This window comes from Parus major, chromosome 4, assembly GCF_001522545.3.
Source record: "Parus major isolate Abel chromosome 4, Parus_major1.1, whole genome shotgun sequence".
Lineage (NCBI taxonomy): Eukaryota > Metazoa > Chordata > Aves > Passeriformes > Paridae > Parus > Parus major.
In genome coordinates, this window is record NC_031771.1 from 25,572,113 (window position 1) to 25,596,445 (window position 24,333).

The 24,333-nt window shown below is 50.7% G+C and overlaps 1 protein-coding gene across 1 annotated transcript; it reads right to left on the reverse strand.

The window, feature by feature from the left end:
- Positions 1-272: 272 nt before the first annotated feature.
- CLDN23 (claudin 23) lies at positions 273-1,670 on the reverse strand. The gene has a single exon (XM_015625868.3). The coding sequence runs from the start codon at positions 1,405-1,407 to the stop codon at positions 709-711; it is 699 nt and encodes a 232-aa protein (XP_015481354.1). The 5' UTR covers positions 1,408-1,670; the 3' UTR covers positions 273-708.
- Positions 1,671-24,333: the final 22,663 nt, after the last annotated feature.

Here is a 24,333-nt window from a genome sequence, read left to right on the forward strand (position 1 = left end):
ATGCTATTTTTTTTCTCTGTGATCTTCCTCCCTCCCCACCCTCCCTACTGCACCCTGAAGTGGCTGTGCTCAAGGAAGCAGAAATCTCTTCTAGATCTGATTTTGACCATAGGGGGGAAAGTCCTTTGGGAAAATGCTATAAAAGCTAGCTCTGCCCTTTTAACAAACCTTTCCTCCCTGCTTAAGGCAAAACACAGGGAAGTCGGGTGAGCCATGCCCACTGGCTCTCAGCCCAACCTGCCTGGCAGAAAGCCCATAACCATCCCACAGCATAAACCCATGGCTTTGCATTTATTTCGCTGTTTGCACGGTCCTGAGCTGAGCAGAGACATGAGACAGGTGCTCCCCTCCCCTACTGCCAGCTCTGAAGGTTACATGCTTCTGACCGGTCTGTTCCCATGTAAGCACATGGGAGCACCAAAGCTGTCTCTGCCCAAGCTGCTGTGCACGGTACAGGAAGATGAGGTAAACTTGGTATGGAGGGACTGGAGCCACCTCTGGTCCTCAATCCAGCATGGCTTTGGCATAGTTGTAGATCCTGGAGCACAGCAGGCTTTTGATGAAGTTACATTACAAATATTCAAAACAGGTCCTTGCTCTTGTTTCCAGCCTGTTCAGGGGGGCCCCAGGAGAGGGGCATGGCTTGTAGTGGCAGGGGCCAGCACTGCTCTTGATGCCAGGGAGGTGACTGCTGTCCCAGTGCTCGGGCTACAAGTCAGAGTCACAAGGTGGTCTGCTCCCCCAGTGCCGTCTGTCTTGCTCATCCTCCAGCACATCCCAGGGATTGCTGTAAGCCCTACTGGTGCACGACCCAGCCTCTGTCACAGGGGTGGGGGGCAATTTGGGAGCCCTGCGCTCCTTGCAGCAGTGATGGAAGCTGAGGGCGAGGGCCAGCCCTCCCAGGATCTCCAGACAGCTTCCCAAATAGCTCAGTACCAAGCTGTAGCCTACGCTCAGCGTGCTGCCAGGTGGTGCAGGCAGTGCCCACAGCTCCTGCGTGTACCAGGAGCTGGGCACGAGGCTCATCAGCCCAGAGAGGAGCAGCACCAGCCCTGCCACGCCGGCCACCAGGTGCCGGGGCTCCGGCTGCCAGCAGCGCACACCCAGGGTAGCCACCACCAAGCCCACCAGGGTGACCACCAGCGAGGAGGGCATCAGCCCTTGGGCCACCCGCACGGGCACCTGCTCAAAGTAGCCCAGCTCGTCAGCCTGTCCGCAGAGGCGGTCATGGGTGCTCTGCCGCTCCCTGCATATGTCCCAAATGCCCTGCTCCCAGACGACGTCCATGGGCTGGTCAGGTACGAGGCTCACCTGCCTCCAGCCGGGTGCCAGCGTGCCCGTGAGTGTCAGCAGGAGCCCGCAGGGGCACAACACCAGCCCCACGATCATCTCCGTCGGCGTCCGCATGCTGGGGCGGTGGGTGAAGCGGGCTCCAGAGGGCTCCCGCTGGCCCGAGGTCCGCAGGAGCTCCGGGGCTCGCTGGACAGGAGCTACGGCACCGGTGCAGGCAGGGCGAGGGGTCCCGAGGCGCTCCCGGAGCTCCCCCGGCGCTCCCGGAGCTGCCCCGCAGCTCCCCCGGCAGTCTCGGAGCCCCGGCGGTCCCGGAGCTCCCCCGGCGCTCCCGGAGCCCCGACGTTCCCGGAGCGCTCCCGGAGCTCCCCCGGCGGGCAGCCCGCGGAGCCGCCCCGGGAGGTGCGGGCAGGAGGCGGTGCCGGCAGGCGGTGCCGGCCCGGGCAGGGCTGGCCGGCACTGCCGTAGGGACAGCGCCTCCCAGAGCCGCCGGAGCTCCGGCCTCCCGCTGTCCCTTGCAGGTGGAGGGATGGCGACCGTGCCCGGGTTGCTGGGGCGGCACGGGACCCTCCTTCATTAACTGCATGCGAGCTTATTTTTCTATCAAATGAATTAACTAATTAATGAGAATAATTAAGATGAGGTGCTGGCAGATCTCAAAGTTGATAACTGGCTCAGGAGACCTCCCCATCTCCCTGTCCTTCAGGGAGAGCTGCTGAGCTTGGTCCTGCTCCTCCCGTCCCAGGCTGCCCTTAAAGGGCACCCGCAGACGCAGCAGCCTCGGTGGGCAGAGTCCCTGAGATGTCCACTGGGACAGGAACGGGAAAGCACCACGTTTGAGAGCCCCAGTGTGAGATTTTGAGCCCCGCAAAGCACTCGTCTTGGGCCTCACCACATTTCCCTGAATTTCTGCCAGTCACACTGGGCCCAGGAGAGGGCAGCATCCTCTCTAGATCAATTTGGGATGAGCAGCGCCGGCTGAGCTGGAAGGCTGGCTGGCTGTGTGTGCCCCAGGGCACCTTTGCACTGCTGGCTCCTGGAGGGCTGGGTGGGTCTGTGCTTCCCACATCGCTCCTGGCTTCCTTCCCCTCTCCTCAGCTTCCACAGCTATTTCCCCAAGTCCTGAAGCCCTTCAGCTCTATGGGTGCCAGATAATTCTGGGGAGGGATTTTGAAGGTGTTGAAGACTGGATCTTAGTCCAGCTGGAAGGCAGGGATGGGTTGGACTCAGGCAAAGGCTCATGTCCCCAGCCACGTCTGCAGAGCAGCCAGATGAGCACAGCTCCAGAACAGGAACACCTGGCTTTATTGTCCACAGACAGTAGCTTGCTAAAACTTGGCACTCCTTGTCTGGGAATCTAAGCTAGGTGTTGCTGATTCCTTTCCTGTCCAATTAACTTCTGTAACTTTTACCCTACTCTGGCCACTGACTCTGTGCCAAGACACTCACTACTGCCCTGGGAGCTCTGTGTCCAACCAACACACCAAACACTACTGGACTGATGTGTTTCCCGAGCCTGCCTTCTGCCATGGGATCCCTGCACAGGAGCAGGTGCTGCAACCCTGAAACCTTACAGTCCCGACTCTCTCGTGAGGCTGTATCTGGACCTTTCCATCTGGACACCATGTGGAAGTTGGCTGTGAGATGTAGTGCTCCTGGGGGAGAGTGGGGCAGAGGGAAAGGGCTGTACCAAGCTGGGTGGCACAGTGCCATGGATGAGGGCCTGCCCTTTGCCTCCCCCTAGCTCAGGAGGCTTTTACTAAGGTGACAAATCACAGCTTGCTGGCAGAGCTGTCAGATTGCCCATGGACCAGCCAAGCCAAGCTGTGAGCAGGTGATAGCAAGCCACTGAGTCCTGCATGGCTGGCCAGGGCTTTTCTCCCTATCCTGGATGTGTGGGTGGGGCGTGTGCCAACCCTGACCGAAAGGGAGAAACTCTCCATTTTTTTTGGATTTGCCCACATTTTACCCAGAAAGGCTAGGAAAACTGAGGGTAATGCCTACCCTGGGCTTTGCAGTGCCTGCCCTAGGATCTCTCTATCTGCAGCACTTTCCTTTTTCTCTCATCTGTTCCTCCAGCAGTGCTGTGCCCCTCTTGCCCTTGCTCATGCAGGCTTGAGTCTGGGAGGTGGCCACTCCTTGGATCTTCAGCTGCAGTAGAAGCTGGGTGCCAGGAGTATCACAGCTGTGTACCAGGGTAGGTTTAAAAACCTGTGCCTTTCCAATTTATCAATAATGCCTAGGAGGATGCATGTGCCCTTTGGGCTGGTGCCCAGGCTCCTGACTGTGGGACAATGATAAGGAGATTAGGTGATGTGGCCCTGATGCTGGATGACCTGCCCTGAGTAAACTTGGGGAAGGAAATGGGATTAACAGAGCTGTTTCCCGTTGCCACAAAGTTATAGATTGTTCATTTCTTCCCTTTTACTTTCTAATGAGGTGGTATGCAAAGCAATTCAAAGAAGTGCCTGGCCCTTTCCAAGCTCTGGGGAAGCATTTAAAGCCATCTGGCCTCAGAGATAAAATGGTCTGGCTGAAACTGCCTTCCTTCCCACATTGCCCTAGCTACTGAGTGGGAAAAGCCACCTTACTTGGTGTTTCCTACTTTTCCAAGGCTGTGACTTAGTTTTCCCTACATTGTCATAGTCATCTCTTTAAGAATGTGATGGAAACTTTATCCAGGTCTGGCTGAGTTGGCTTGCATTTTATTACTATTTTTTAACACCCCATTGTAAATTGGAGGAGCAGCAGAAGGCCTTGAGCTAATTGGATCTGGAAAAGAACTAGGGCAGAATAGTCAGAACCTGAGACTGATTCCAAGGAAGAATTAAAAAAAAAACAAAACATGATGAGGTATTTAGTTGAGTTGCTTCTTCCAGCCTCAGATACCCTGAATCACTGAAGGCTGAGAATGAATTTGAGGCAATATTCCTGTGTTCAACCTGTTCCCTGCCTGTCTAGCTGTCTGCTTCCAGCCACTGGTGGTGATGTCACCCTAGACTGGATAAGTGCTATTGTCTCTTAGGTGACAGTGTGAGGTCAGTGTGGATAGGAGCATTAACTTTTGGGTAACCCCATTGTCACCCCAGTTGAGCAGAGTTTGCCTGATGCCAGCAATTGCCAAAGAGCACATGCACACAACAATCTCCACAGCTTCCTATGTGATCCATAGTCTGATCAGACTTCTAGGCCCAACTGAGCTTTCAAAATGTGTCTCTGGAGAGAAAAGCTTCCCTGCACGAAAGCTAGCTCTGTCCCTCTGCCATCAGCTGAGATCATGGCACTGAGACTTGGGGGCAGGGGAGTCCTTTACGAGGAGGTTACTCTGGCTCCCTTCCCTTCACAGCTGTGGGAGCAGGATCCTCAGCAGCAGCAGGATCTCTCAGCATCCTGTTTGCTGTGTGGGGAACAGTTGAGGCCAGGGCTGTTTAGCAGCTGGTAATTCCTGTTTACATCCCACTGACCCTGGGGCTTTGCCTGTGTCACATATGGCAAGGTGCCCCCATACCATCACAGTGCCTGCAAGTTATACTGTACCTGATTCTTTCTTGGATTCAAAGTGGGCTCAGGCCATGCTGGACACCAAGCCACAAGGCTGCCAGGTCTGTGGACGTGGCAAATGGCAGCACATGTGCTGTGCCACCCTGGGTTGCCCTGTGACTGGCAGGAGCCAGCAGGCACAATACTTGACCCTGGCTGTGTACAATTCGTCCTCTCTCTCACCTGAGGAGAATTCACTTCGCAGAGTGTGGCAGTCCCCTGTGTCTTGCCTGATGTAGGAGAGGGGAACTGGCTGAGAACCATGCCCATGCAGGCAGGACCTGCACTTAGGGGGCTGCAACTTCCTCTGGTCTAGACACTTAAGTAGCTCCACTATCCATCTGTGTTTGCCTTTCAGTCAAAACCCTAAAGCCCTGCAGGCTGGGAGCAAAGCACGATGGCTCAAACAGCTCATGCTGTGCTTTTTAGCATTAGACCTGGCTGTCTAAGCCTCCCCTCAGTCTGCATCCCAAAGGAAAACTTCCTTAGCCAGGTGTCCAGGCTGAATGATTTTGTTCTGGCCATTCAGTTTTGCTGCCTTTTCTTCTAGCATTTCACATGGGGCAATTTCTAAGAGTGCAAACTGAGGGTTGTCCTTGCTCTCAAGCCCCTGCAGCATGTGAGCGCAACTGGAACACGCTCTGCATTGTGCAAACAGCTGCAGTTGCAATGGGCCCAGCTCCCAGCTTCCTCCCTGGACACACACACTGCTATCTTTGTGCCTGCTGGGAGGCCAAGGATGAGCCTCAGGCAGGACAGGGTCTGTGATCCCCCTGGCTGGTCGAATGGGGAAGAGAGATCTGTGTGTGCTGCCCAGAGCGCAGACAGCAATGGTCAGCATCCATCAGGCAGCTCCATGCCCCAGCTACCCAGCCTTTGTGGTGGCACTTCCACAGACAGATTTATTTGCCTTCCACTTGCCCATTGACCTGCCCCCCCTCCCAGGCTGACCATGGTGGTACAGCAGCCCTGAGGATGCACTCTAGAGGGGTTATCAGAGAACAGGGATGTGTTGGGCATTAAAGGGCTTGCAAGCACCCATACTGGCAGGTCTCACTGGGACCCAGTAGTGGCTTAACATACCTGTGGCCATTGCAGTTTTGGCTGGTTCCCCTGCTCAAAATGTGAGGGAGCTGCAATTTGGGGTCAGCATCCTGTAATGCCTGCAGGGACCAGTAAATCCATCAGTGAGCACTGAGGCTGTTCCTGCTCTCTTTCTGCAGCCCAGCTGTGAGTCTGAACACTATTCAGACTGGATCCTGGGAATGAGTTGTTGAAAGCTTTATTAGATGCCCCCCAGTTACTCACTCATCCATTAATCTCCCTCACTTTCTAAACTGCTGCACTTGGACTTGCCAGATTGCCCAGTGCTGCTTTCAGTTCTGAGAATGATGATACTAAATGCATTTTTGCAGCTATATCTATTTTTTTCTGACTCAGTCCTGGAATGGTTGAGAGTAGCTTAGACATGTGCTGTTTTGGAGGTGCAGACAGGAATAAGAAAGCAGTTAAAGCTGTGTCTGCCTGTGGAAGCTGCATGTTTGTCCAGCTTCTGGGCCACAGATCTTGCAAGCTAAAGGGCAAAGCTAATGCTTGTGGGTGCACAGCATGTTGCAACTGGCAAGGCAAAAGCAGCGTGCTCCATGATGGAGGTTCATCTCGTTACACTGTAAATGTGACTCATCTGCATGGACTTTGATCTCCCATTGGGCTGAAACGCCCAAAACCAAAGCGCAGATGGCTTATGCATGTGCCTTTACGTATTTGCTGGGAGTTTGGTCAGCTTTGTGAGCCAAAGCACTGGACATATGGCCAAGGCCACAGTAGAAAAGACCTGCTTAAACCTTTCCCCTTGAGAAAGCCCTGGGTGGGAGACAGCTGTACCCTGTGCTTGTTCTGGAGGCTGAGGAATGGTGCAACTTCTAGTCTATGGCAATTTACTCTAATAGTTGCAGATGGAGAGATAGCTGCATCTTGCTCCCATTGAGTTACAGAATGTTTTGAGTTGGAAGAAATCTTCCCCACCACAGGTAGGAACCTTTTACACTAGAGCAGGTTGTCCAAAACCCCATCTAATTTCAAGACTTTCAGGGATAAGGTATTCACCAGTTATCTGGGCAAGCTGCTTCAGTGACTCACCAGCCTCACAGCATAGAATCATAGAATAACCTGAGTTGAAAGGCAACCACAAGGATTATCCAGTTCAGTTACTGCCCCTGCACAGGACAACCCCAAGAATCATACCATGCACCTGAGAGCATTGTCCAAACACTTCTTGAACTTTGGCAGGCTTGGTGCTTTGACCCCTTCCCTGTAAAGAATTTCTTCCTAATACGTAATCTAAATCTATACTCTTTCAGTGTAAAATCATTAACACCTTCTACTGCTACATTCTCTTGTAAAATATTCCTTGACAGCTTTCTTGTAGACCCCTTTAGATACTGGAAGCTGCTGTAAGGTCTCCCCAGAGTCTTCTCTTCTCCAGGCTGAGCAACCCCAGCTCTCTTAACCTGTCTTCAAAAGAGAGATGCTGCAGCCCTCTGATCATCTTTGTGAGCTTCCTCTGGATTTGCTCCAACAGGTCCATGTCCCTGCCATGCTGGAGGTCCCAGAGCAGGATGCAGCACTCCAGGTAGGGTCTCATCAAAGAGGAGTAGAGGCACCAAATCCCCTCCCTTCCCTTGCTGCCCATACTGCTACAAGTATAGCCCAGGACAAGTTGGCTTTCTGGGCTGCAAGGACACATTGAAGATCATGTTCAGCTCTTTGTTCCACCAAAATCCCCAAGCCTGTCTCCTCTGTGTTGCTCAATCTATCCTCTACCCAGCCAGTATCTGTGTTTGGGAGTGCCCCAACTCAACTGCCAGATCTTGCACTTAGCCTAGTTGAACATCTCTGGCCTGCCCAGATCTCTCTGGATGGCATCCCTGCCCCCCAAATGTTGACCACATCAGACAGCTTGTTGTCATCAGCCAACTTGCTGAGAATGCTGAGAATGATCCCACTGTCCCTGTCACTGACAAAGACATGAAACAGCTCTGGCCCCAGACAAGACCACTTAACACCACTCCTCACCGGTCTCCACTTGGACATTGAACAGATGACCACAGGTCTTCTAGTGCCACCATCCAGCCAATTCCTGCTCCACTGAGTTGTCCATCTGCCAAATCCCCATCTCTCCAGATTGGAGACAACTGTGTTTCATGGGACAGCATCAAATGCTTTGCACAAGTCTGAGCAGATGCTCTTCCCTTACACCAGTGCTGTAACCCTCTCGTAGAAGACTTCCAAATTTTTCAGGCACAATTTGCCCTTATTGAAGCCATGTTGACTGTCACCAATCACCTAATTATTTTCCATGTGCCTGAGCACAGTTTCCAGGAGGATCTGCTTCATGAGCTTGCTGGGCACCAAGGTGACACTGAGAGGCTTGTAGTTACCTGTGTCTTTCTTAGTTCCTTTTTTAAAAATGCTTCCCTGTTCCCAGTCAGTGGGTGCTTCACCAGACTGCCATGACTTCTCAAATATAGATAGATAGAGACTTAGCCACTTCTTCTGCCAGTTTCCTCTGGACCCACAGATGTATCTCATCAGGTCTCACAGACTTGTGCAACTTCAGGTTTCTGAGATGATCTCAAACCATTTCTCCTACAACAAAAAGTTCCTCATTCTCCCAATCCCTGCCTTTGCCTTTTGTAAGTAGGTGGATGTGGCTGGAGCACTTGGCAGTGAAGACTGAGGCAAAAAAATCATTGAGTACTTCAACCTTCTTATCTCCTGGGTAATCAAGTCTCCTCCCTTTCATTACTGATGTATTTGTGCAAGCTCTTCTTGTTGCTCTTGATGCCTTGGTCAGGTTTAATTCTGTCAGGGTGGGCAGCTCCTAACCTGATCTCTGGCTGCAATTTTTCTGTATTCCTCCCAGGCTGCTTGGCCTTGCTGCCACCCTATGTGGTCTCCCTACATGAAGGTTTGAATTGGTCCAGGAGCTTCATGTTCATTCACATAGGCCTCCTGGCGTTTTTGCCAGTCTTTCTCTTCATTGGGATGCATTGCTCTGGAGCTTGTAGGAGGTCATCCTTGAATACTAGACATCTTTCTGTCCCTCTTCCCTTCAGGCCTCTACAAAGCAGATTCCTGAAGAGGCCAAAGTCTGTTGTGGCCAAGACGTAGGACCCGGTATTTGGCCTTCTCATACTTCAGCCCCTCCATCCAGAGCCTTCCTACCAGCAGATACAACATCCCATTCTCTCCTTGGGGTGGATTGATCCAATTTCAAAGTGTTTTATACCTGACTTGTGTTGAATTTCATCTGGATTATGTAAAATTCTGTCTTTGCCAGGTCTTTAAGGTTGTCTGATGGATCTACTTTCTGGCATTCCTCTGACCTTGTTTTCTTTAACATTATCCACAATATTTCTAAGACAGTATATCATGACTTCTAACCCACAGTATGGAAGCAATGAATAGTATGAAAGCCAGGACCATTTTCATGTGGTTCCCTTCTGTATATGTCTTTCTAGTCTGACTGTAAGCCAGGAATAGCTCTTGTCACCAGATCAAGGTCCTTTATTTCCTCTAATTTTACATCCATCTTTCATCTGGATGGTATTTCCCTTTCCGACAAGAAGCCTGAATGGAATAACACAAAGTCCTTTATGGAGCTCAAAATTTTCACATCTGCTGCTTATCCTTTATCTGCCAGATCTTTGAGAGAGAAAATTTAAATGGTTTGGTATAAAATAGTTCTTAAGAAACTGCAGTTATTTGCTTCTCAGTCTCCATACTAGCCCTTTGGTCCCACTGAACTAATCCTTTGTGTCAGTTTTCTAGGCACTGAATTATGGATCTCTAACTTGACTTCAAGCCTTTTAAACAGGATGCTGTGCTCATTCTATGCCATTTCCTTGTTTTCCCTCCAGATCTTGGAGAGTGTGGCTTGGGAACTGGAGACAGCTCCTCCTCTGATAATTAGTGTTGCTGTAGATCATACACATTTCACCTGGCTGAAAGTTCATGAACTTCTTCTTTCACAATCTTGGCTCATTTCCTGACCCTTTTCTGTTCATCATTAAGGCTGAATGCTGTAGCAAGAGTTTGGTTGTAGGTGCCTAAGAGAGAGACAAGACTGCAGTCATCATTTTATCTTGGTGGTTTGTGGAGGGTAATGGATCTCTTCAGTGAGATATTCACCTCTAGATTCAACTTTTATGTGGAAGCTAAATGCACAAAAGGCAGCAGAGCCATCAGTTTCTTCCATGTGCCTTCCTCAAATGAATAAGAGTGATAATTTTACCCACGTCTTGGTCCTTCCTCATCACTCTCCCAGTCTTGCTTCTCATGTCCATCACTATCTTTCCATCACTTAAACTGTCTCCTCACTGGAAGCCAACTCTGGGTGCAGAGCTAACTGGTTCACTCTAGAGCCATCTGCAAATGTTTGAGCTTTGCTAATTCTCAGATCTTTCCTCTGCTCTGTTTTCCCCCTCTACTACTGTAGCACTGGGATTTTAGGAAAAAAATCTCCCCTAAGAGGAGAGGCAGCCCTGGGACAGCTCCTCAGAGCAGAGGTGGCCTGTCACCTTTGGGATTTTGGTAATGTTGGTTAGACAAAACCACCTGGCTTGCACCAACACCGGCAACAGTCTTGCTCCCAGAGGCAGGCTGGACCAGAGACTGGGGAGGGCTGCTCCAGACAATGCTGCCATGGGTCTGCAAAAGAAAATATTCAGCCCATACCAAAGCTGGGTTATTCTCTCACATCAGGAGCACACCTGCACTGCACATGGAGACAGCAGCCCTCTCTTTCTTCAAGGTGGCCCCATGTTACTTGTGGATACAGTGGCAATGCAGCACATTCAGGGGAGCTGGCCTTGCATTCCTCCCTCAGGCCTGTCACTGCATTTGGAATAGCCTTACTGAAATGTCTGAGCTTGCAAGCCTGTTGCTGAGCTTCCTGAGCACCAGAATTTGGGATTTAGTAGTAGGGCTGGGAATGCTTCCATGTTTTCCCATGGCCTGGACTGCCTGGATGCCCTGGGAGCTGGTGCCTGTTCCATTATTTTACTGTCTTTGCTACTGCAGCAGTAATTAGGATAAGGTATAATTACAAAGTTTGCTCTGGGACAAATGCAAGGCCATTGAGCTGCATTGCCAAGTCTCCTGTGTTTTCTGCTCCTTTTAGCTCCGTGACAAATGCAGACCCTTTGGTTTAAAGTGGGAAGCTAGTGGCAATGTAGGTATGAGCTGGCACTAAGTTCCATGCTCCCTTCTTTTTCCTACAGACCCTTCATCTGTCCTCTCTAAAGCAGCCTATGGGCACTCAAGATGTCAAATATGGCAACTGTAGATGCAAACAAATTATTGTAGTTTAGGTGCTTGGTGGAGAAATCATGGCTAAAAAATCTGGAGATGCGTCCTGGAGATCAGCAAGAGATGAAAGGAAAAGGTACTCCCATCTCTTAGAAACACCCAGGATCTTCCAGGCAGCACCAGTGCTACCTGGCACAGAGGACTCACTGGACAAGTTTTTCGAGGGTGGGCAGAAGGTATCAGCAAAGATGGTTCAGCTTGTCTCTTCCAGCCTTTCACACCAGTGCCTGACTTTGGAGACCGGAGTAATGGGCTTGCTCCCAAGGCACACCCCAAATTTCATGGCAAAGACCCATTCTTTTCCAGGAAGTTCACTGCAGACCTTGGAAAATACGGCAATTTACAGCTTGGTCCCTGAATAAACTTGTGCATGTTTTTGCTAACTACCACCAGTACTATTCCCTTGGCCCTCTGATTCACCCAGACCTACCTCATTTTCACATACCAGCAATGCCTCCGGAGCTGGGCAGTTATCAGAAGACAATGAATCACCTAAAACATCTGCTAACTCATTCTGTAGGAGCTCGTCTTACTCATAGCACAAATTCCAACTCTCAGCTGCGCTGAAAATTTTTTACCCACAACATATGCAGCCACTCCCGGTCACATTTTTGCCATCTCAGTGAGGGACACAGGCCCACATAGCTTGAAGAGAAGGTGGGCAGCTGCAAATCTCACAGAGGGACCAAGGATTTCCCTTCTCCTCAGGAAGAGGCTGGTATCCATCCATGAGGCTTGTTTTTAGATTTATTTTTTTTCAAGGTAGATGTTCCCTTTGGTTCTGAGTTTTTTGCTATAGCACCAGACAGAGAATTACACTTGGTGGCTGGTGCCTCTAGTGCAATAATGTGCCAGCAGGCTTGTCTTGACAGGGCTGACCTTTCAGAGAGATGTTCAACTTGATGTCGGCTACAGCTGCAGAACCAAACAGGATCCACTTCTGATCCTGCTTTTTTTTCTACCTTGGCTGGATTGGCTCCTAGACTGCTCCATAAATCATTGTCCAGTGATAAAATACCAAGGGGGGCTGGGTGTGCCTGATGCTACTCTTGAGAAGTCAGATTTTATCTTAGTAAACACAGCCCCTGGGACCTGATGATCTTAAAGGTCTTTTTCAACCTAAACAATTCCATGATTTTATGGCCTTTGTGCATCTTGGGTGTACTTAGGTAGGAATGTTATGTGGGCCCTGGATGAAGCTCAACAGTACTATCAAATGGTTCTGTTCCAAGAAATAGGAAGATTTCATCTTGGTTTGTAGCATTAACATTTAGGAATCCTGTGTGTGTCTCAGGGGAAGATCTGTTCAGTATTGCTGTACCTTTTTGTACCTCTATGTTCCCTTTGTATCCTTAGCCATCACATCCTCTGTGCCAGAAAGCCTACAAGGTGTTACAGAACTCAGGTCTCAAGTGGTTTTTTTGTAGGTGGACAACATTCAACCAGTTCAGTCTGTCACCTCATGTGGCTGTCCAGCAGCATCAACTGGCTTTGCACAGCCCCATGGCATAAGTGTGTCCTCCTGTGAGGGGCTATTGCTTCACTCCATCACAGGGGGAATGAATCCCATCACAGCTGGGGCTGGAAGGGATCTCTGGAGGTCATCTAGTCCAATTGCCTTTGTCAAGCACAGCCACCTAGAGCAGACTGCCCAGAGCAATGTCCAGTCAGCTTTGGAATACCTTCAAGGATGGAGGTTCCACAGCCTCTCTCTGGACAATTGTGCTCAGCCACCCTTATAACAAAGCTGCCTTACAGATGGTCAGCCTCCATCATGTATGAGAAGTTAGATGGAGACTGTGCAACTTCTCTGGGCAATCTGTGCCAATGATTAGTCATTCTCACATTGAAAAAGTATTTCCTGATGTTCAGATGGAACCTCCTCAGTTTGTGCCCATTGCCTCCAGTCCTGTCACTGGGCACCATTGAAAGGAGCCTGGCTTCACCTTTGCCCCCTCCCTTCAGGTATTTATGTAGATGAATAAGGTACCATCTGAGTCTCCCCTTCGCCAGTCTGAACAGCCCCATCTCTCACAGTGTTTCCTCACAGGGAAGATGTTCCAGTCCATCATCTTCATGGCCATGTCTTTCTTGTACTGTGGAGCCCAGAGCTCCACAGAAACAATACACCCAGAGTGGCCTCATCAGTGCTGAGCAGAGGGAAGGATTACCTCCCTCCACCTCCTGGCAGCATTCCTGCCAGTGCAGCCCAGAACACTGTTAGCCTTTTCTGCAAGGGTGCACTGCTGGCTCACGTTCAACCTGGTGTCCACCAGGTCCCTGAGGCCCTTTTCTGACAAGCTGCCTTCCAAATGGCTGGTCCATGGGGTGTACTGACACCTGGCATTGTTTCCTTCCAGGTGCATTTACTTTCCACTTCTCTTTGTTGAACTTCATGAAGTCATTGAAGTTCATTTGCTGTCAACACATTTCCCCAGCCTGTCCCTCCGAATGGCAGCCACTCCTCCCAGTTTTGTGTCACCAGTAAACCTGCAGAGGGCACAGCCTGCCCCATCATCTGTACCATCAATGAAGACATTGGACAGGATCAGACCCAGTCTCGACACTGGGGTACACCACTACTGAATGGCATCCAACAACACTCCCTACCCTCAACTGACATCTTCTGGCTCAGGCCATTCACACCCTATTTTCAATCCACCTCACCCTCTGGATTTAGGAAGGCTAAAGTCCAACTGGAATTGAATTTGGACAGGGATGCTCAAACAATGTTCCTGTATTCCCCCAGGTTTCCACCCTCTGTGGGCTCCCTTTCTGTATCTGTATCTGGGTTTGGCTAGGAGCTCCTTATTCATCCACCTGGGCCTCCTGGCAATTTTACCTGGCTGTACATTTGCTGGAATGGAGGTCTCATGAACTTGGAATATTAACCAGATTTTTATACCCGCCCTTCCCCTCACCTCCCAACCTCTTCCGTCCAGGGCCTTATCTCCTGGGACTCTTGCAAGCAGATCTTGGAAGAGGACAAAGTCTACTCTCCTGAAGCTTGCTTCTCATCCTCCTCCGTCTCCTTGGGATCCTCAACTCCACCATCTCATGGTCAATGAAGCAAAGGCTGATTTGAACTTCACTTCTGAGCCCCTTCTTGTTGAAAAGTATGAGGTTCAGCACAGCAACTGTCCTTGTTGCCTCCTTTGTCACTTGGAAGAGGAGTTTATGATAGGTGGATAGGTGCACTCTGGGAACCTCCTGGATTCTTCATGTCCTGCTATGTTTTCCCTCCAGCATATATCAGGCTGATTGAAGTCCCCCATAAGGACACCAGGACCTGTGAACATGACATGCCATTACTCCATTCTGTAGAGGACCTCATCCACTTGTTCCTCCTAGTCAGGTGGTCCCTAGCAGACACCCATTGTGATAACTTTACCTTTGGCCATTCTTCCTATAGTTCTAGTCCATAGAGTTGTGGCTGGCTCCTTATCCATCCCCAGGCAGAGCTCCATGAATTCCAGCTGCTCACGCACATGAAGAGCAACTCCCCGTCCTCATCTGCCCATTCTGTCCTTCCTAAAAGCCTGTATCCCTCTGTAGCCACACCCATGGGATTTATCCTACCACAAGACTGCAGCCCTGCAGCTGCACACAGGTCTCTGACTCCCCATCCTGCACACACGAGTGTACAGATATGATAGAGGGTTCCTGGAGAGGCTTTGGGGGACTTCTCCATGTAGTCCCACAGGTCCTTGCTTAAGCTTGGTGGGTGATTTTGCGATGCCCTCCTGTCACACCACCCTTTGCTCAGCCACCCCATGTGCCACTCCCTCCCGGGGCTGCTGACTGCTTTCTCTCCCTGTCCTTCCCAGTTCAGACGGTGGCTTTGAGCTCACAGACGCGCTGACGTTTCCTTGCAGCCGTGCCCATGCTCATGGGTGTGTCAGCTGACAGTCAGTGTGTCCATTAGCTAATTGAGCTCATTGAGTTTCGCTGTTTGCTTTAATTGCACCGAAGACAGTTTGCATTCCATTGTCTCCATTCTCCTGTGAGCGACTACGGACTGCAATTTTTTAGGAGCAGCAGACTTCCAGAAAGCAGATAGATCTCTGTCTGGTGTCTTCCTGCAGCTGTGAGAGCACAAACTGGGCATAAGAAGATTCATCCTCAGCCCAGGCACTTTGCTGATGTGTTTCTAGGGCTGGCCCAGTCCTGTTGAAGGCTAAGTGGTTGATGACTGCATTGATGTCACCTGCTGCAGGTGAGATGGTGCCTCTGTTCGCTCTCAGAGCAAACTCTGGTCAAAGTTTGATGCTGTGGATACACATGCCTTAGTCACTTCCCAGCTGACTTGGAGAGCTCCATTTTGAAAATGTCCTATGAGGCATGACTGACAAATCTCTGGCAAATACAGTTTAGCTCTGAAATCCACTGATTTTCTTCTAAAAAAGCCCCTTTGGGGATTTCCCAGGCTAGGTACAGCCTAGGGTGGGATGTTCCCTGCACTTGCTCCCTGACAGCCAGGCCAAGTGCTCCAGCCACTCTCCTCTCAGTAACCACAAACACTCAGGATATGTCAACACAGATGCAGCCCTGGGTGGCATGTACTACGGGGGCTAGTTTGTCAAGTAAATGGGAATGGATGGCCTGGGAAGGAGCTGTGAGAGCTCTTCACCACCAACACAGATCCCTCCTACTTGAGACAAGGTGGTTTTGGTCAATGTTCTGCTTGTGGTGTGGAGGCAGAGACAATTCAAGATCACCAGAGCTGCCAGCTGGACACCAGCTGGCAGGACACCTGGAGATGTGGAGCTCAGCCTCTTGCTTTGGCCTTGGTGTCCCCTGGCTGAGTATGAGAGTCTCCAGGGCCAGAGCATTTCCCTGCAGGAGAAGAGTCCTTTGCTGTTTGCAGGTCTGGAGAGGCCCAGGGACCTAAGCAACACTGAACAGCAGCAAAGCTGAGAGATGTTTGCTGGCTCATGGAAGTTTCCAGAACCTCTCCTGGGAATTACCCACCTCTGCTGTTGCCTTGCGTTCACTCACCTCCTATTCCCACTTTTTGGCACACTGGTTTTGTTTCCCTTTTGTGTACTGGCTGTAGAGAAGTCCTTGGGTATTATCAGAATCTCTTTCCATTTGGGCCCATCCAAGTGTTTTGCCTTATTTTCATACTTTTCCTATCATCGCACGTACCCAGGGGCATGGAGAAGTCTCTGCTTTTCCATTGTTTGGAGTCACAGCTGGGGGCAGAGCATTGGTCCCAGGGCTATCAGCAATAAAACCAATGGTCAGGGGAGTTTCTGCCACAGCAGCCTGTGGAGATGGGGACATGGTCACAGTACTCAGTGGGTGTCCTATAGGTACACGCAGCTCTGGTCCTCCCACGCCTTCCCACATGGTCCAGCTGGGCCAAGCCCCGGCAGGGAGGGATGGTGAGAGCCTGCACGTTCTCCTGCTGGTGCTCATCCTTTGAGGGAACTGTGTTAGAAGGCTTCCTGCCTTCTCTGAGTCATGTCAAAATCAGTCCCAAATATTCTCTTTGAAGCTCTTCACACAGCGCTGAAGCGATCTTGCCTTCAAAGCAGTTGCCGGAAAGAGGCAGGCTGCTTAAAAGGCACTTGAGCGCTCTCACATCATGTTCAGGCTGTATTAAAATTTTACCGTGCTGTTTCGCACCTCAGATGAATCAGTCACTCCTGAAAAGCATCGGGGGCTAGAGGGGGAGGGTGGGATGTGTGCAAGGAAGTGGCTTTTGAAAGGGATTATTAATGCACAAAGATGTTTCGGTGTCTGAGAAAGGCCCTGAATGGCAGCTCTTGTGCTTTCTTCCTCTGTGCTCATTATCAGTGAAGGGTGTAGCTGCTGAAGGGCTGAACAGAGCGAGGGGAGGCCATGGCTGCTGCTCAGGCGGGGATGAGCAGGGGAGAGGACGTGGGAACAGAGGGAGGTGGGTGCTGGCTGTCTCACTAAGAGGCAGTTTCAGGTTACGAGTTCAATGCCTGCCTCCCTTTGGGAGGCTGCAATACGGCAAGTCGTTTCTTGATGTGCAAACAATTAAAAAGAGGGTGTGTGAGTGTGGAAGATGGAGAAAGCAAACACCTCCTCTGGGATCTGGCTGTCTTTGCAGCTGCTCACCTCAGGCACCTCTTGCAGAGGGAGTTTCACACAAGAAAAATAGCTGGGGGCATCAGGTTACCTTCAGGATGGCCTTTGAAAGACTAAGAGGTCTGCCTCGAACCTCAGGGTATAATGGGTATTCCTCACTCTTTTATACGGGCATAGAGTGGGTCTCTTGGGTCGTTTCAGGGTTTACACTTGTCCTTCTGGTGTTCCCCAGGGTTGCCCTGTAATTGTGGAGAGAGGGCAGCTTGCCTTTATTCCCCTCCCAGCAGCATCCTTGGGCACAGGGAGCACATTTCCTGCAGTGCTCAGGTAGTCCTGAGCACATTTCCTCAGGACTACCTGAGGGCTTTGTTTTCTTCAGGTTTGACATGGTCTCCTGAGTTCTGCAGACACCTGCTGGGTCCTTTAGCCTTGTTTTCTGGAGAAGGCGTGTTCCAGTCCCCAAGGCAAAGAAGTGCATGTCTTTGCCTCTTCCTCTTGCTTGAAAATTCCCTGACTCCCTGCATCATCCCAGCCTCCTTGCAAATAGGCTGCCTGAAGCCACTTGCCCTCCTGCAGACTCACAGAGCCAGGTCTCCTGGGCAGGTGGAGAGGCCAGGAGAGGAGTCAGACATTTGCTGGTGGGGTGGGAAGTGCCTCCTTCCATCTCTCTGGAGGCTGAGGTGCTGGCAAGGAGAGAGCAACTGGACTAGTGTGTGTTTCCATCCCGGCCCTCTGGAGATTTCGGCACACAGGGCTGACAGCACTTGCTGCCTGTGTGTGGATGGGAGAAACCCCGGTCCTGTCCCTGACAGGGGAGGATGCTTTTCTATTTCTGCTCACTACCCGTTCACTCCAGATTGAGGAAGCAGAGAGGGAAGCCTCTGGTTTTTGTTTTTTCTCAATGCTAAATTTCCATTCTTCTTTGCCTGCCTCAGTGAGCCAAGCATCAAACCAAGGGCTTGATATGTCCTCTGGGGGTAAAATGCCCCTCAAAATGAGGCCTATTTCTTTCTACTGAAGCTGAAATGTGTTGTCTCCCTTATCTAAAAGCGTGGGATGGGGGATAAAGAAGATGCACACAGGCCTAGTTCAGCCTGCTGCCACTCCCTCTGTCCTGGTTGATTTGCCACTGCCCCTCATCATACTGATGCCTGTCACTCTGCTTGACAGCATGAGACACAAACACCAGTTTGCCTTGGCCAGAAAACTTGCCTTGCAAAGAAAAAAAGCCAGCTCAGGGCTTTTCACTTGGAGAGAAAGACAGTGAGAAGAATAGACTTGAAAGCAAATTCCCATGTTTTTTTTTTGCTTTGGGTGAGAGCTTTTCCCACGCTCCATTGGAAGGAGTGCAAGGAGCAAATGTTTCCCAGTGCCTGCAAACCCCAAACACTGCTGAGGAGCAAGGGAAAAAGCCAGGAGAGAGGCAGAAATCAGCGGCGTGCACTCCCGCAGTGCCTCGTGCCTGTGTGTCTGCTCCTTCCATGCCAATGGCTTTTCCAGGCCTAGCTGTGTTTTCTGGCTGTGGTGGGAGTGTCAGACTCTGGAGTACTCTGACACGAGGACAGGTGGTGTTTGCTGTCTCCCACAAAGCTGCTCCATGATGCCAAAGGCTGCTGCTTCTTCTGTGAGAGTCCCAGATGCTGAATTGGGAATAGGCTGGTGGGTTTGTTTCCCAAGCTGACACCTGGGGAGCTGTGTGACATTTTTTTGTGTTTGCTTGGCACTGGTCAAGGACTATCACCTTACTCTGTGAGACTTTTGCTACTCTATCTAAGGAAGGCTGGGAAAACAAGCCTGGCTGACTTCATCTCTCAGGTCTTTGCCTGGCTCAAGCCCTGTCCCTCGCCACCCTTCTTTGGTGGATTCCTGACACCTGTTTCAGAATCGAGAATTGTCTGAAAACTGATCTGAAAAATCAATTAACATCTTGCCCTTTGCCAGTCATCAGCCCAGTCTCCAGGACCAATCTTTCCCAGAGCACCAAGTGCTTTGGGGTCTCCCCCCATCCTCTCCAAGTCCATGTGCTTTCCACAGAAAGCCAATGTTTAGCAGCCAGTCTCCAGCAGGGCCGTGCAAAACCCATCCATGCGTGGGAGAGCGTGCCCATGCAACTCGCACCCTGGGAACCGGTTCACCAGCTCTGCAAGCAGGGGCCTGTCTGGTGAGGGAGTCTGTGTCTCGGCTCTTGAGGAGCCGTGTGTCTTTAAAACACCCCGAGCATGAGAGATTTGAGGACAGCTTTTGGAAGCAAGGAACCAGCTGAGGCTGGGGATGCTCAGCAGGCATCCATGAGGATTTGGTTCAGCTTTTCAAGGAGACTCATGTCAGGGGAAGTCTGGAAGCTGGTGCTCACTAAGCTGTTTAGAGATGTGGGCCCTGCTTCATCCCAAGGTGCTCAGGGCTGCTTGGCAGTCTGTCCTGATATATGCCCCAGCAGCCTTGGGAGCCTGCTGCTTTTCCCAGATGGCCAAGTAAAGAGCATTTCTGACAACAAAGGCTTGCCTAGAGGTCCCAGTTTTAAACACAGCACTGGCATCCGATTGCTGGTGCACCTCTGCATCTTCTCATCAACGAGAAGCCGTCGTTGCCCCCCACCCCTTGCCTTCGGTCCTGCTCATAGAAATCCGTGACTGTATCCTGCAAGCGCCCCTATCTGCTCCTGCGATCTCCCTTTGTTTGGCTGCCAGCTCTCTGCACCTGCGTGCATGCCTGCTCCCCCTCCCCGCTGTGGTTAGCCCTTCCCTCTCCCAGCCCAGGGGCAGGAAAGCGGGTTTTAGCCGGGTCCAAGGGCTAAGGGAGTATTTGGCAATGGCAGGCATTCCCACTCCAATGGCAGCCCAGCGGTAGGTGGGATGGCACACGCAGGCAGCTTGGTTATTTGTGAATGAAGCACGAGTTGCTCTGTGATTAACCCTCTGGAGGGATCCTGCCCAGATCTGTCCCAATGGGAGCTGGAATCTCCATGTTTCCTTTGCTAATTGAGCCTGAATTGTATTAGCTAATCCCATCCCCAAATCCCCCAGCTGTCCAAAGCTTACTGAGAGCAGCCACACACGCCGGCTGGGAGTTTTTGATTGTCTCCTGTAGGGACAGGGATTACTGTAACAAAGTGTGTGTAGTTTTTAGTTTTGTGTAGTTTTGGAGTTTCGGAGTGGGGTTTTTCAGCCTTTTTTTTTGTGGGGGGGGAGGGCTGGGGAAGGAGGGAGTATATATTGTATAGATTGTATAGAGGGTATAGATTGCTTGGCAATCTATAGCCAAATGCTATAGCCATTATCTCCCATGCCACAGAGAATATGCATCATAAAAAAAAAGACACTGTCATCAAGTGTCTACAGGTGATGTAGAACCAGGGATACACAGAGTTAATGTCAGTCAGATGCTGTGTGCTCCCACCTCTGTCATGGTGCCCACCCCCAGGTTAGTTCCTTTTCTTACACCGATCTCTGGGACAGGCTAATTTGGAGGCAATGACCTGCCTGCCCTGCCCTTTTCCTGCTCCAGGTTACCACTAGACTCTGCATCAGCATCACCAAGATCCTTTGAGTGATGGCAAGAAGCAGATGAGGCCCCTGGCCAGCATGGGCTCCAAGTATTCCCCAGCTACACAGGGAAAGGAAACAAGCTGGACAGACCCACTTGAGAGCATTCCCTGTCCAGGAGGAACCACAGCAGACAGACCACCAGCCCAGAGAAACCTCTCCTCTAGAGACCTAGCTTGAATAGAAGGAGGAGGTTCTCTGCTGCAGTTTTGTCTTTTAAACAGAAGCAGGGACTGAGTCATTAAAATCTTATCTATGTCATCTTCGTTTGCTTGAGCTTTTGTAGCCTCTTCTCCCACCCAAACTACCTCAAGAGAGTAGGGACTGGAGCAGCTGTGGGAGTCCCTGGCCACAGCATACAAAGCCCACTTGTTATCAGCACTGTCATATGCCTCCCTGCCCCCTCCCCCTTCCCAGCTCCACCACAACCGCTGCATCCCAACAGCACAAGCCGAGCATCCATCAAAAGGGCTATTATCCCATGATTTCTTAACAGTCACTGTTGCTCTTGGGTATGGAGAACCAAGCTCCCCCTTTGACACTGCCCCGAGCAAAGGACTAGCGGTGCCTGTCGCTGGTTGGCATTCTGATCTGCAGATCTTCACGGCAGCCAGGCTGGGATGGGGGCTGCTGCCTGCACTCGGGCTTGCTTTAGCAATTTAGGCCTTCCCTCCAGTCCTACAAGGTAGACAGGTCCTATGGAGTTCGTACTTTTGGCCTCCAGATGTTAGCAGTGAGGGTAATTCCCGTGGAGGGTGGTTAAGAGACCACATCCTTCATTCTTTATGGCTGATGCTTTTAATCTGCTCTTCCTGGACTGGAGGAGAAAAAGGGCACAGAAACAAAGCCACCAACCTCTGGAGTGGGCAAAGGGTCTGTAGTGCATGGAGAGGCAGCTTCCAGAGTTGTGCACATTGACTCAAGCAACTTGTGACTGGCTCCAGGTGCTAACAGCCCCAGGAGCCTGCTGGAGGGTGCCCCTTTGCCCTTTCACCCCACAGGCAGCAGGTGCTGGCATAGTTGCCCCTGGCTCCGTCACAGGGGCATTTTTCTTGCTGCATATGAACAAGCAAGCTGGTGGCAGCACAGACAGTGCCACCTCACTTCCACAGACAAGATCTACCAGCTGTAACACCATGGACAAGGCTGGAGTCCCAACAGAGATAGCCAGACACCCCAGCACATCAGGGACCAGGAGGAGATCTGTGCACCACAAGTTGAAACTCAGATTTGCTCAACCACACAGCATAGACCATAACCGATGAAAGGTATCACAATTTTCCTGTTGCTGGGTATTTTTTAAGTCTCTTGGAGTAAAAAGCACTATTAGCACCAGCAGTCTTGGTAACTGGGCAACTTTGCTGGTCATGAGTGATGCTGAACCCATCTCCAGAGAGCTTTGCTTTATTTGTCTGCCTGCAGAGACGCTCAGTGTGGGTTTGTGCCTGTTTGTCTGCCTGTTCCCAAGGGGTTACTCTTACAGGTGACACTTTGAGAACAAGACTCAGTGATGGTCTCCCTTCTGCCAGTGAGGGATGGTGCTTGAAGCTTCAGTCATCCTAAAGTTTCCCTTTGTGCTGTCAGGGTTGCTCTGAGCCATGTGCCTCGTTGCTGTGACAGTGTTCTGGAAAACAATACATTGGGAGACATATGGCTGGCCAGGATATGTAGTCATGTCTTAGCAGGCATTGTGTGCTGCTTTCCACTTGAGAGGGCTTCTTTTCTGCCAGTTTTCTTGGACATTGAGAAAATACCAAAACTGGACAATGGTGAATACTGTATTGGGGAAACCACGTGACTTTACAGGCACGTAAAATCCATCATGCTTGGTCTCAGACCTTATGGAATAAGTGTTTTATAAAAACTAGAGGGTGTTCAATTTTCTACTGAAATCTCTAGCCATTAACAGGCTGGCTTCATTAGAAAAAAAGAAATTTTAATTATCCTGTAATCCCAAGGCCTCTGGCATGGGAAGAGTTTTCCTACTTGGGATAAACATCTTAGGAGAATTCACTCCAGTGCTGTTCCAGTGTGAACAAAGCATGAATTTTAAATCTGACTTTTCTTCTCAAAGCTATCCTTGATTCTTTACTAAGAAGACTTGCTGAGAAAATGATAGTGCTCCTATTGAAAAGAGTGGAGGCCCTTTTTAAAGTTTCGGGTATGTAATTCAGATACTTGAATTCGAAGAAGTTTACCATCCTCCAGGATTTGCCAGGCATGCAGCCACAACCCCACCTGGGCTGGTTAGAGCTGTGCTCTTTCCTTCAAACTTTCTAAAACAGAGAAAATAACAGAAATTTGGGCCATTTGTTTTCCCTGCTCATTTTTCCCTCCCACAGATGAGCTGATCTGTGCTAGGAGAGAGGTTTCTGTCACAGTCAGGGCATTTCTGAGAGATCATTTACTTGTACGACTGGGTATGCTGGCACTGGGATCCCACATACAAAAAGATGCAGCAAATTGATTGTGAGTGGTTTGCTTCAAAAAGGAAGCAGGAGGCTGTTTGGCAGATGTCTTCACAGCAATACAACAAACTAAGTGGGGAAGTTCTGGGGTCTCTGGACTGCTTTAATAACTGATCAAAAAAGAAGAGAGAACATGAGCAGACAGACACAACTGCAAAAGACCAGCCAGCCAGGATGTTTGCAAAGTGTGCTACTGCCAAAATTCCCTGAAGGGGAAGAATTTACTGGGATGATTGGTTCCTGAGAAAGATTTTTTTTTTTCTATAAGTGCTGTGCATATCTCCAGTTTCTGTTTTGTTATTTGGGGCTTGGATTCTCCTTTATGCAAGCCTATTTGCCTTTTTAATCCACTATTATGTATGAGACTAGGAATGCTTTGTTGCGCTAAAGCAGCGGTGACTTCAGCAAGGAACTGAACTAAGGCACTGACCAGGGCAGGGGGAGAACTGCTTTGGTTTTTCCTAGTTTCAAAGAATTTAGATGCTCAAAACTACACACCACAGCACAAGTACCAGGGTAAGTGAAGACTATCCTGGTAGTCTTTTCCAGCTTGCCCTAAAGCATAGCTCAGCCACTACAGTGAACAAAATCTCATCCTGTTCCCTTTTCGTGAAGCCCAGCCTCCCACACCAGCAGAGGTTGGAGATTTTCCTGAGATGCTGTCTGCAGTTTTTACACAGTGGGGTCAAATTCCGACTTCAGTTGCAGCAAACTTCTCTCTCCCTTCCACAGCATCCCTTCGGGATGAACTTCACCATGTCGTTGTCCGGCAGGCTCGACGAAGATGAGTGAACCCTGTGAACCCTCTGGCTCCCCGCGCCTTCCAGTTGAAGACACGGTCTTCAAGGTTGGTGTCGGGGTGCGGGGCGTGTTCGCGCGTAGGACCCCACGGGATCCGCGCGGGGCTGCTGCGTTCGTGGGCTCTGCACTCCGCGGGGGCCGATGCCCGCCGGGATGTCCGTGGGTCAGAGCCTGTCTGCGGGAGCGCTGCTGGGGCGGGGGCGCAGCGGGTATCGGGGATGTGGCTGCGCGCCGCGCACGCCTCGCAGGGCGCGGGCAGC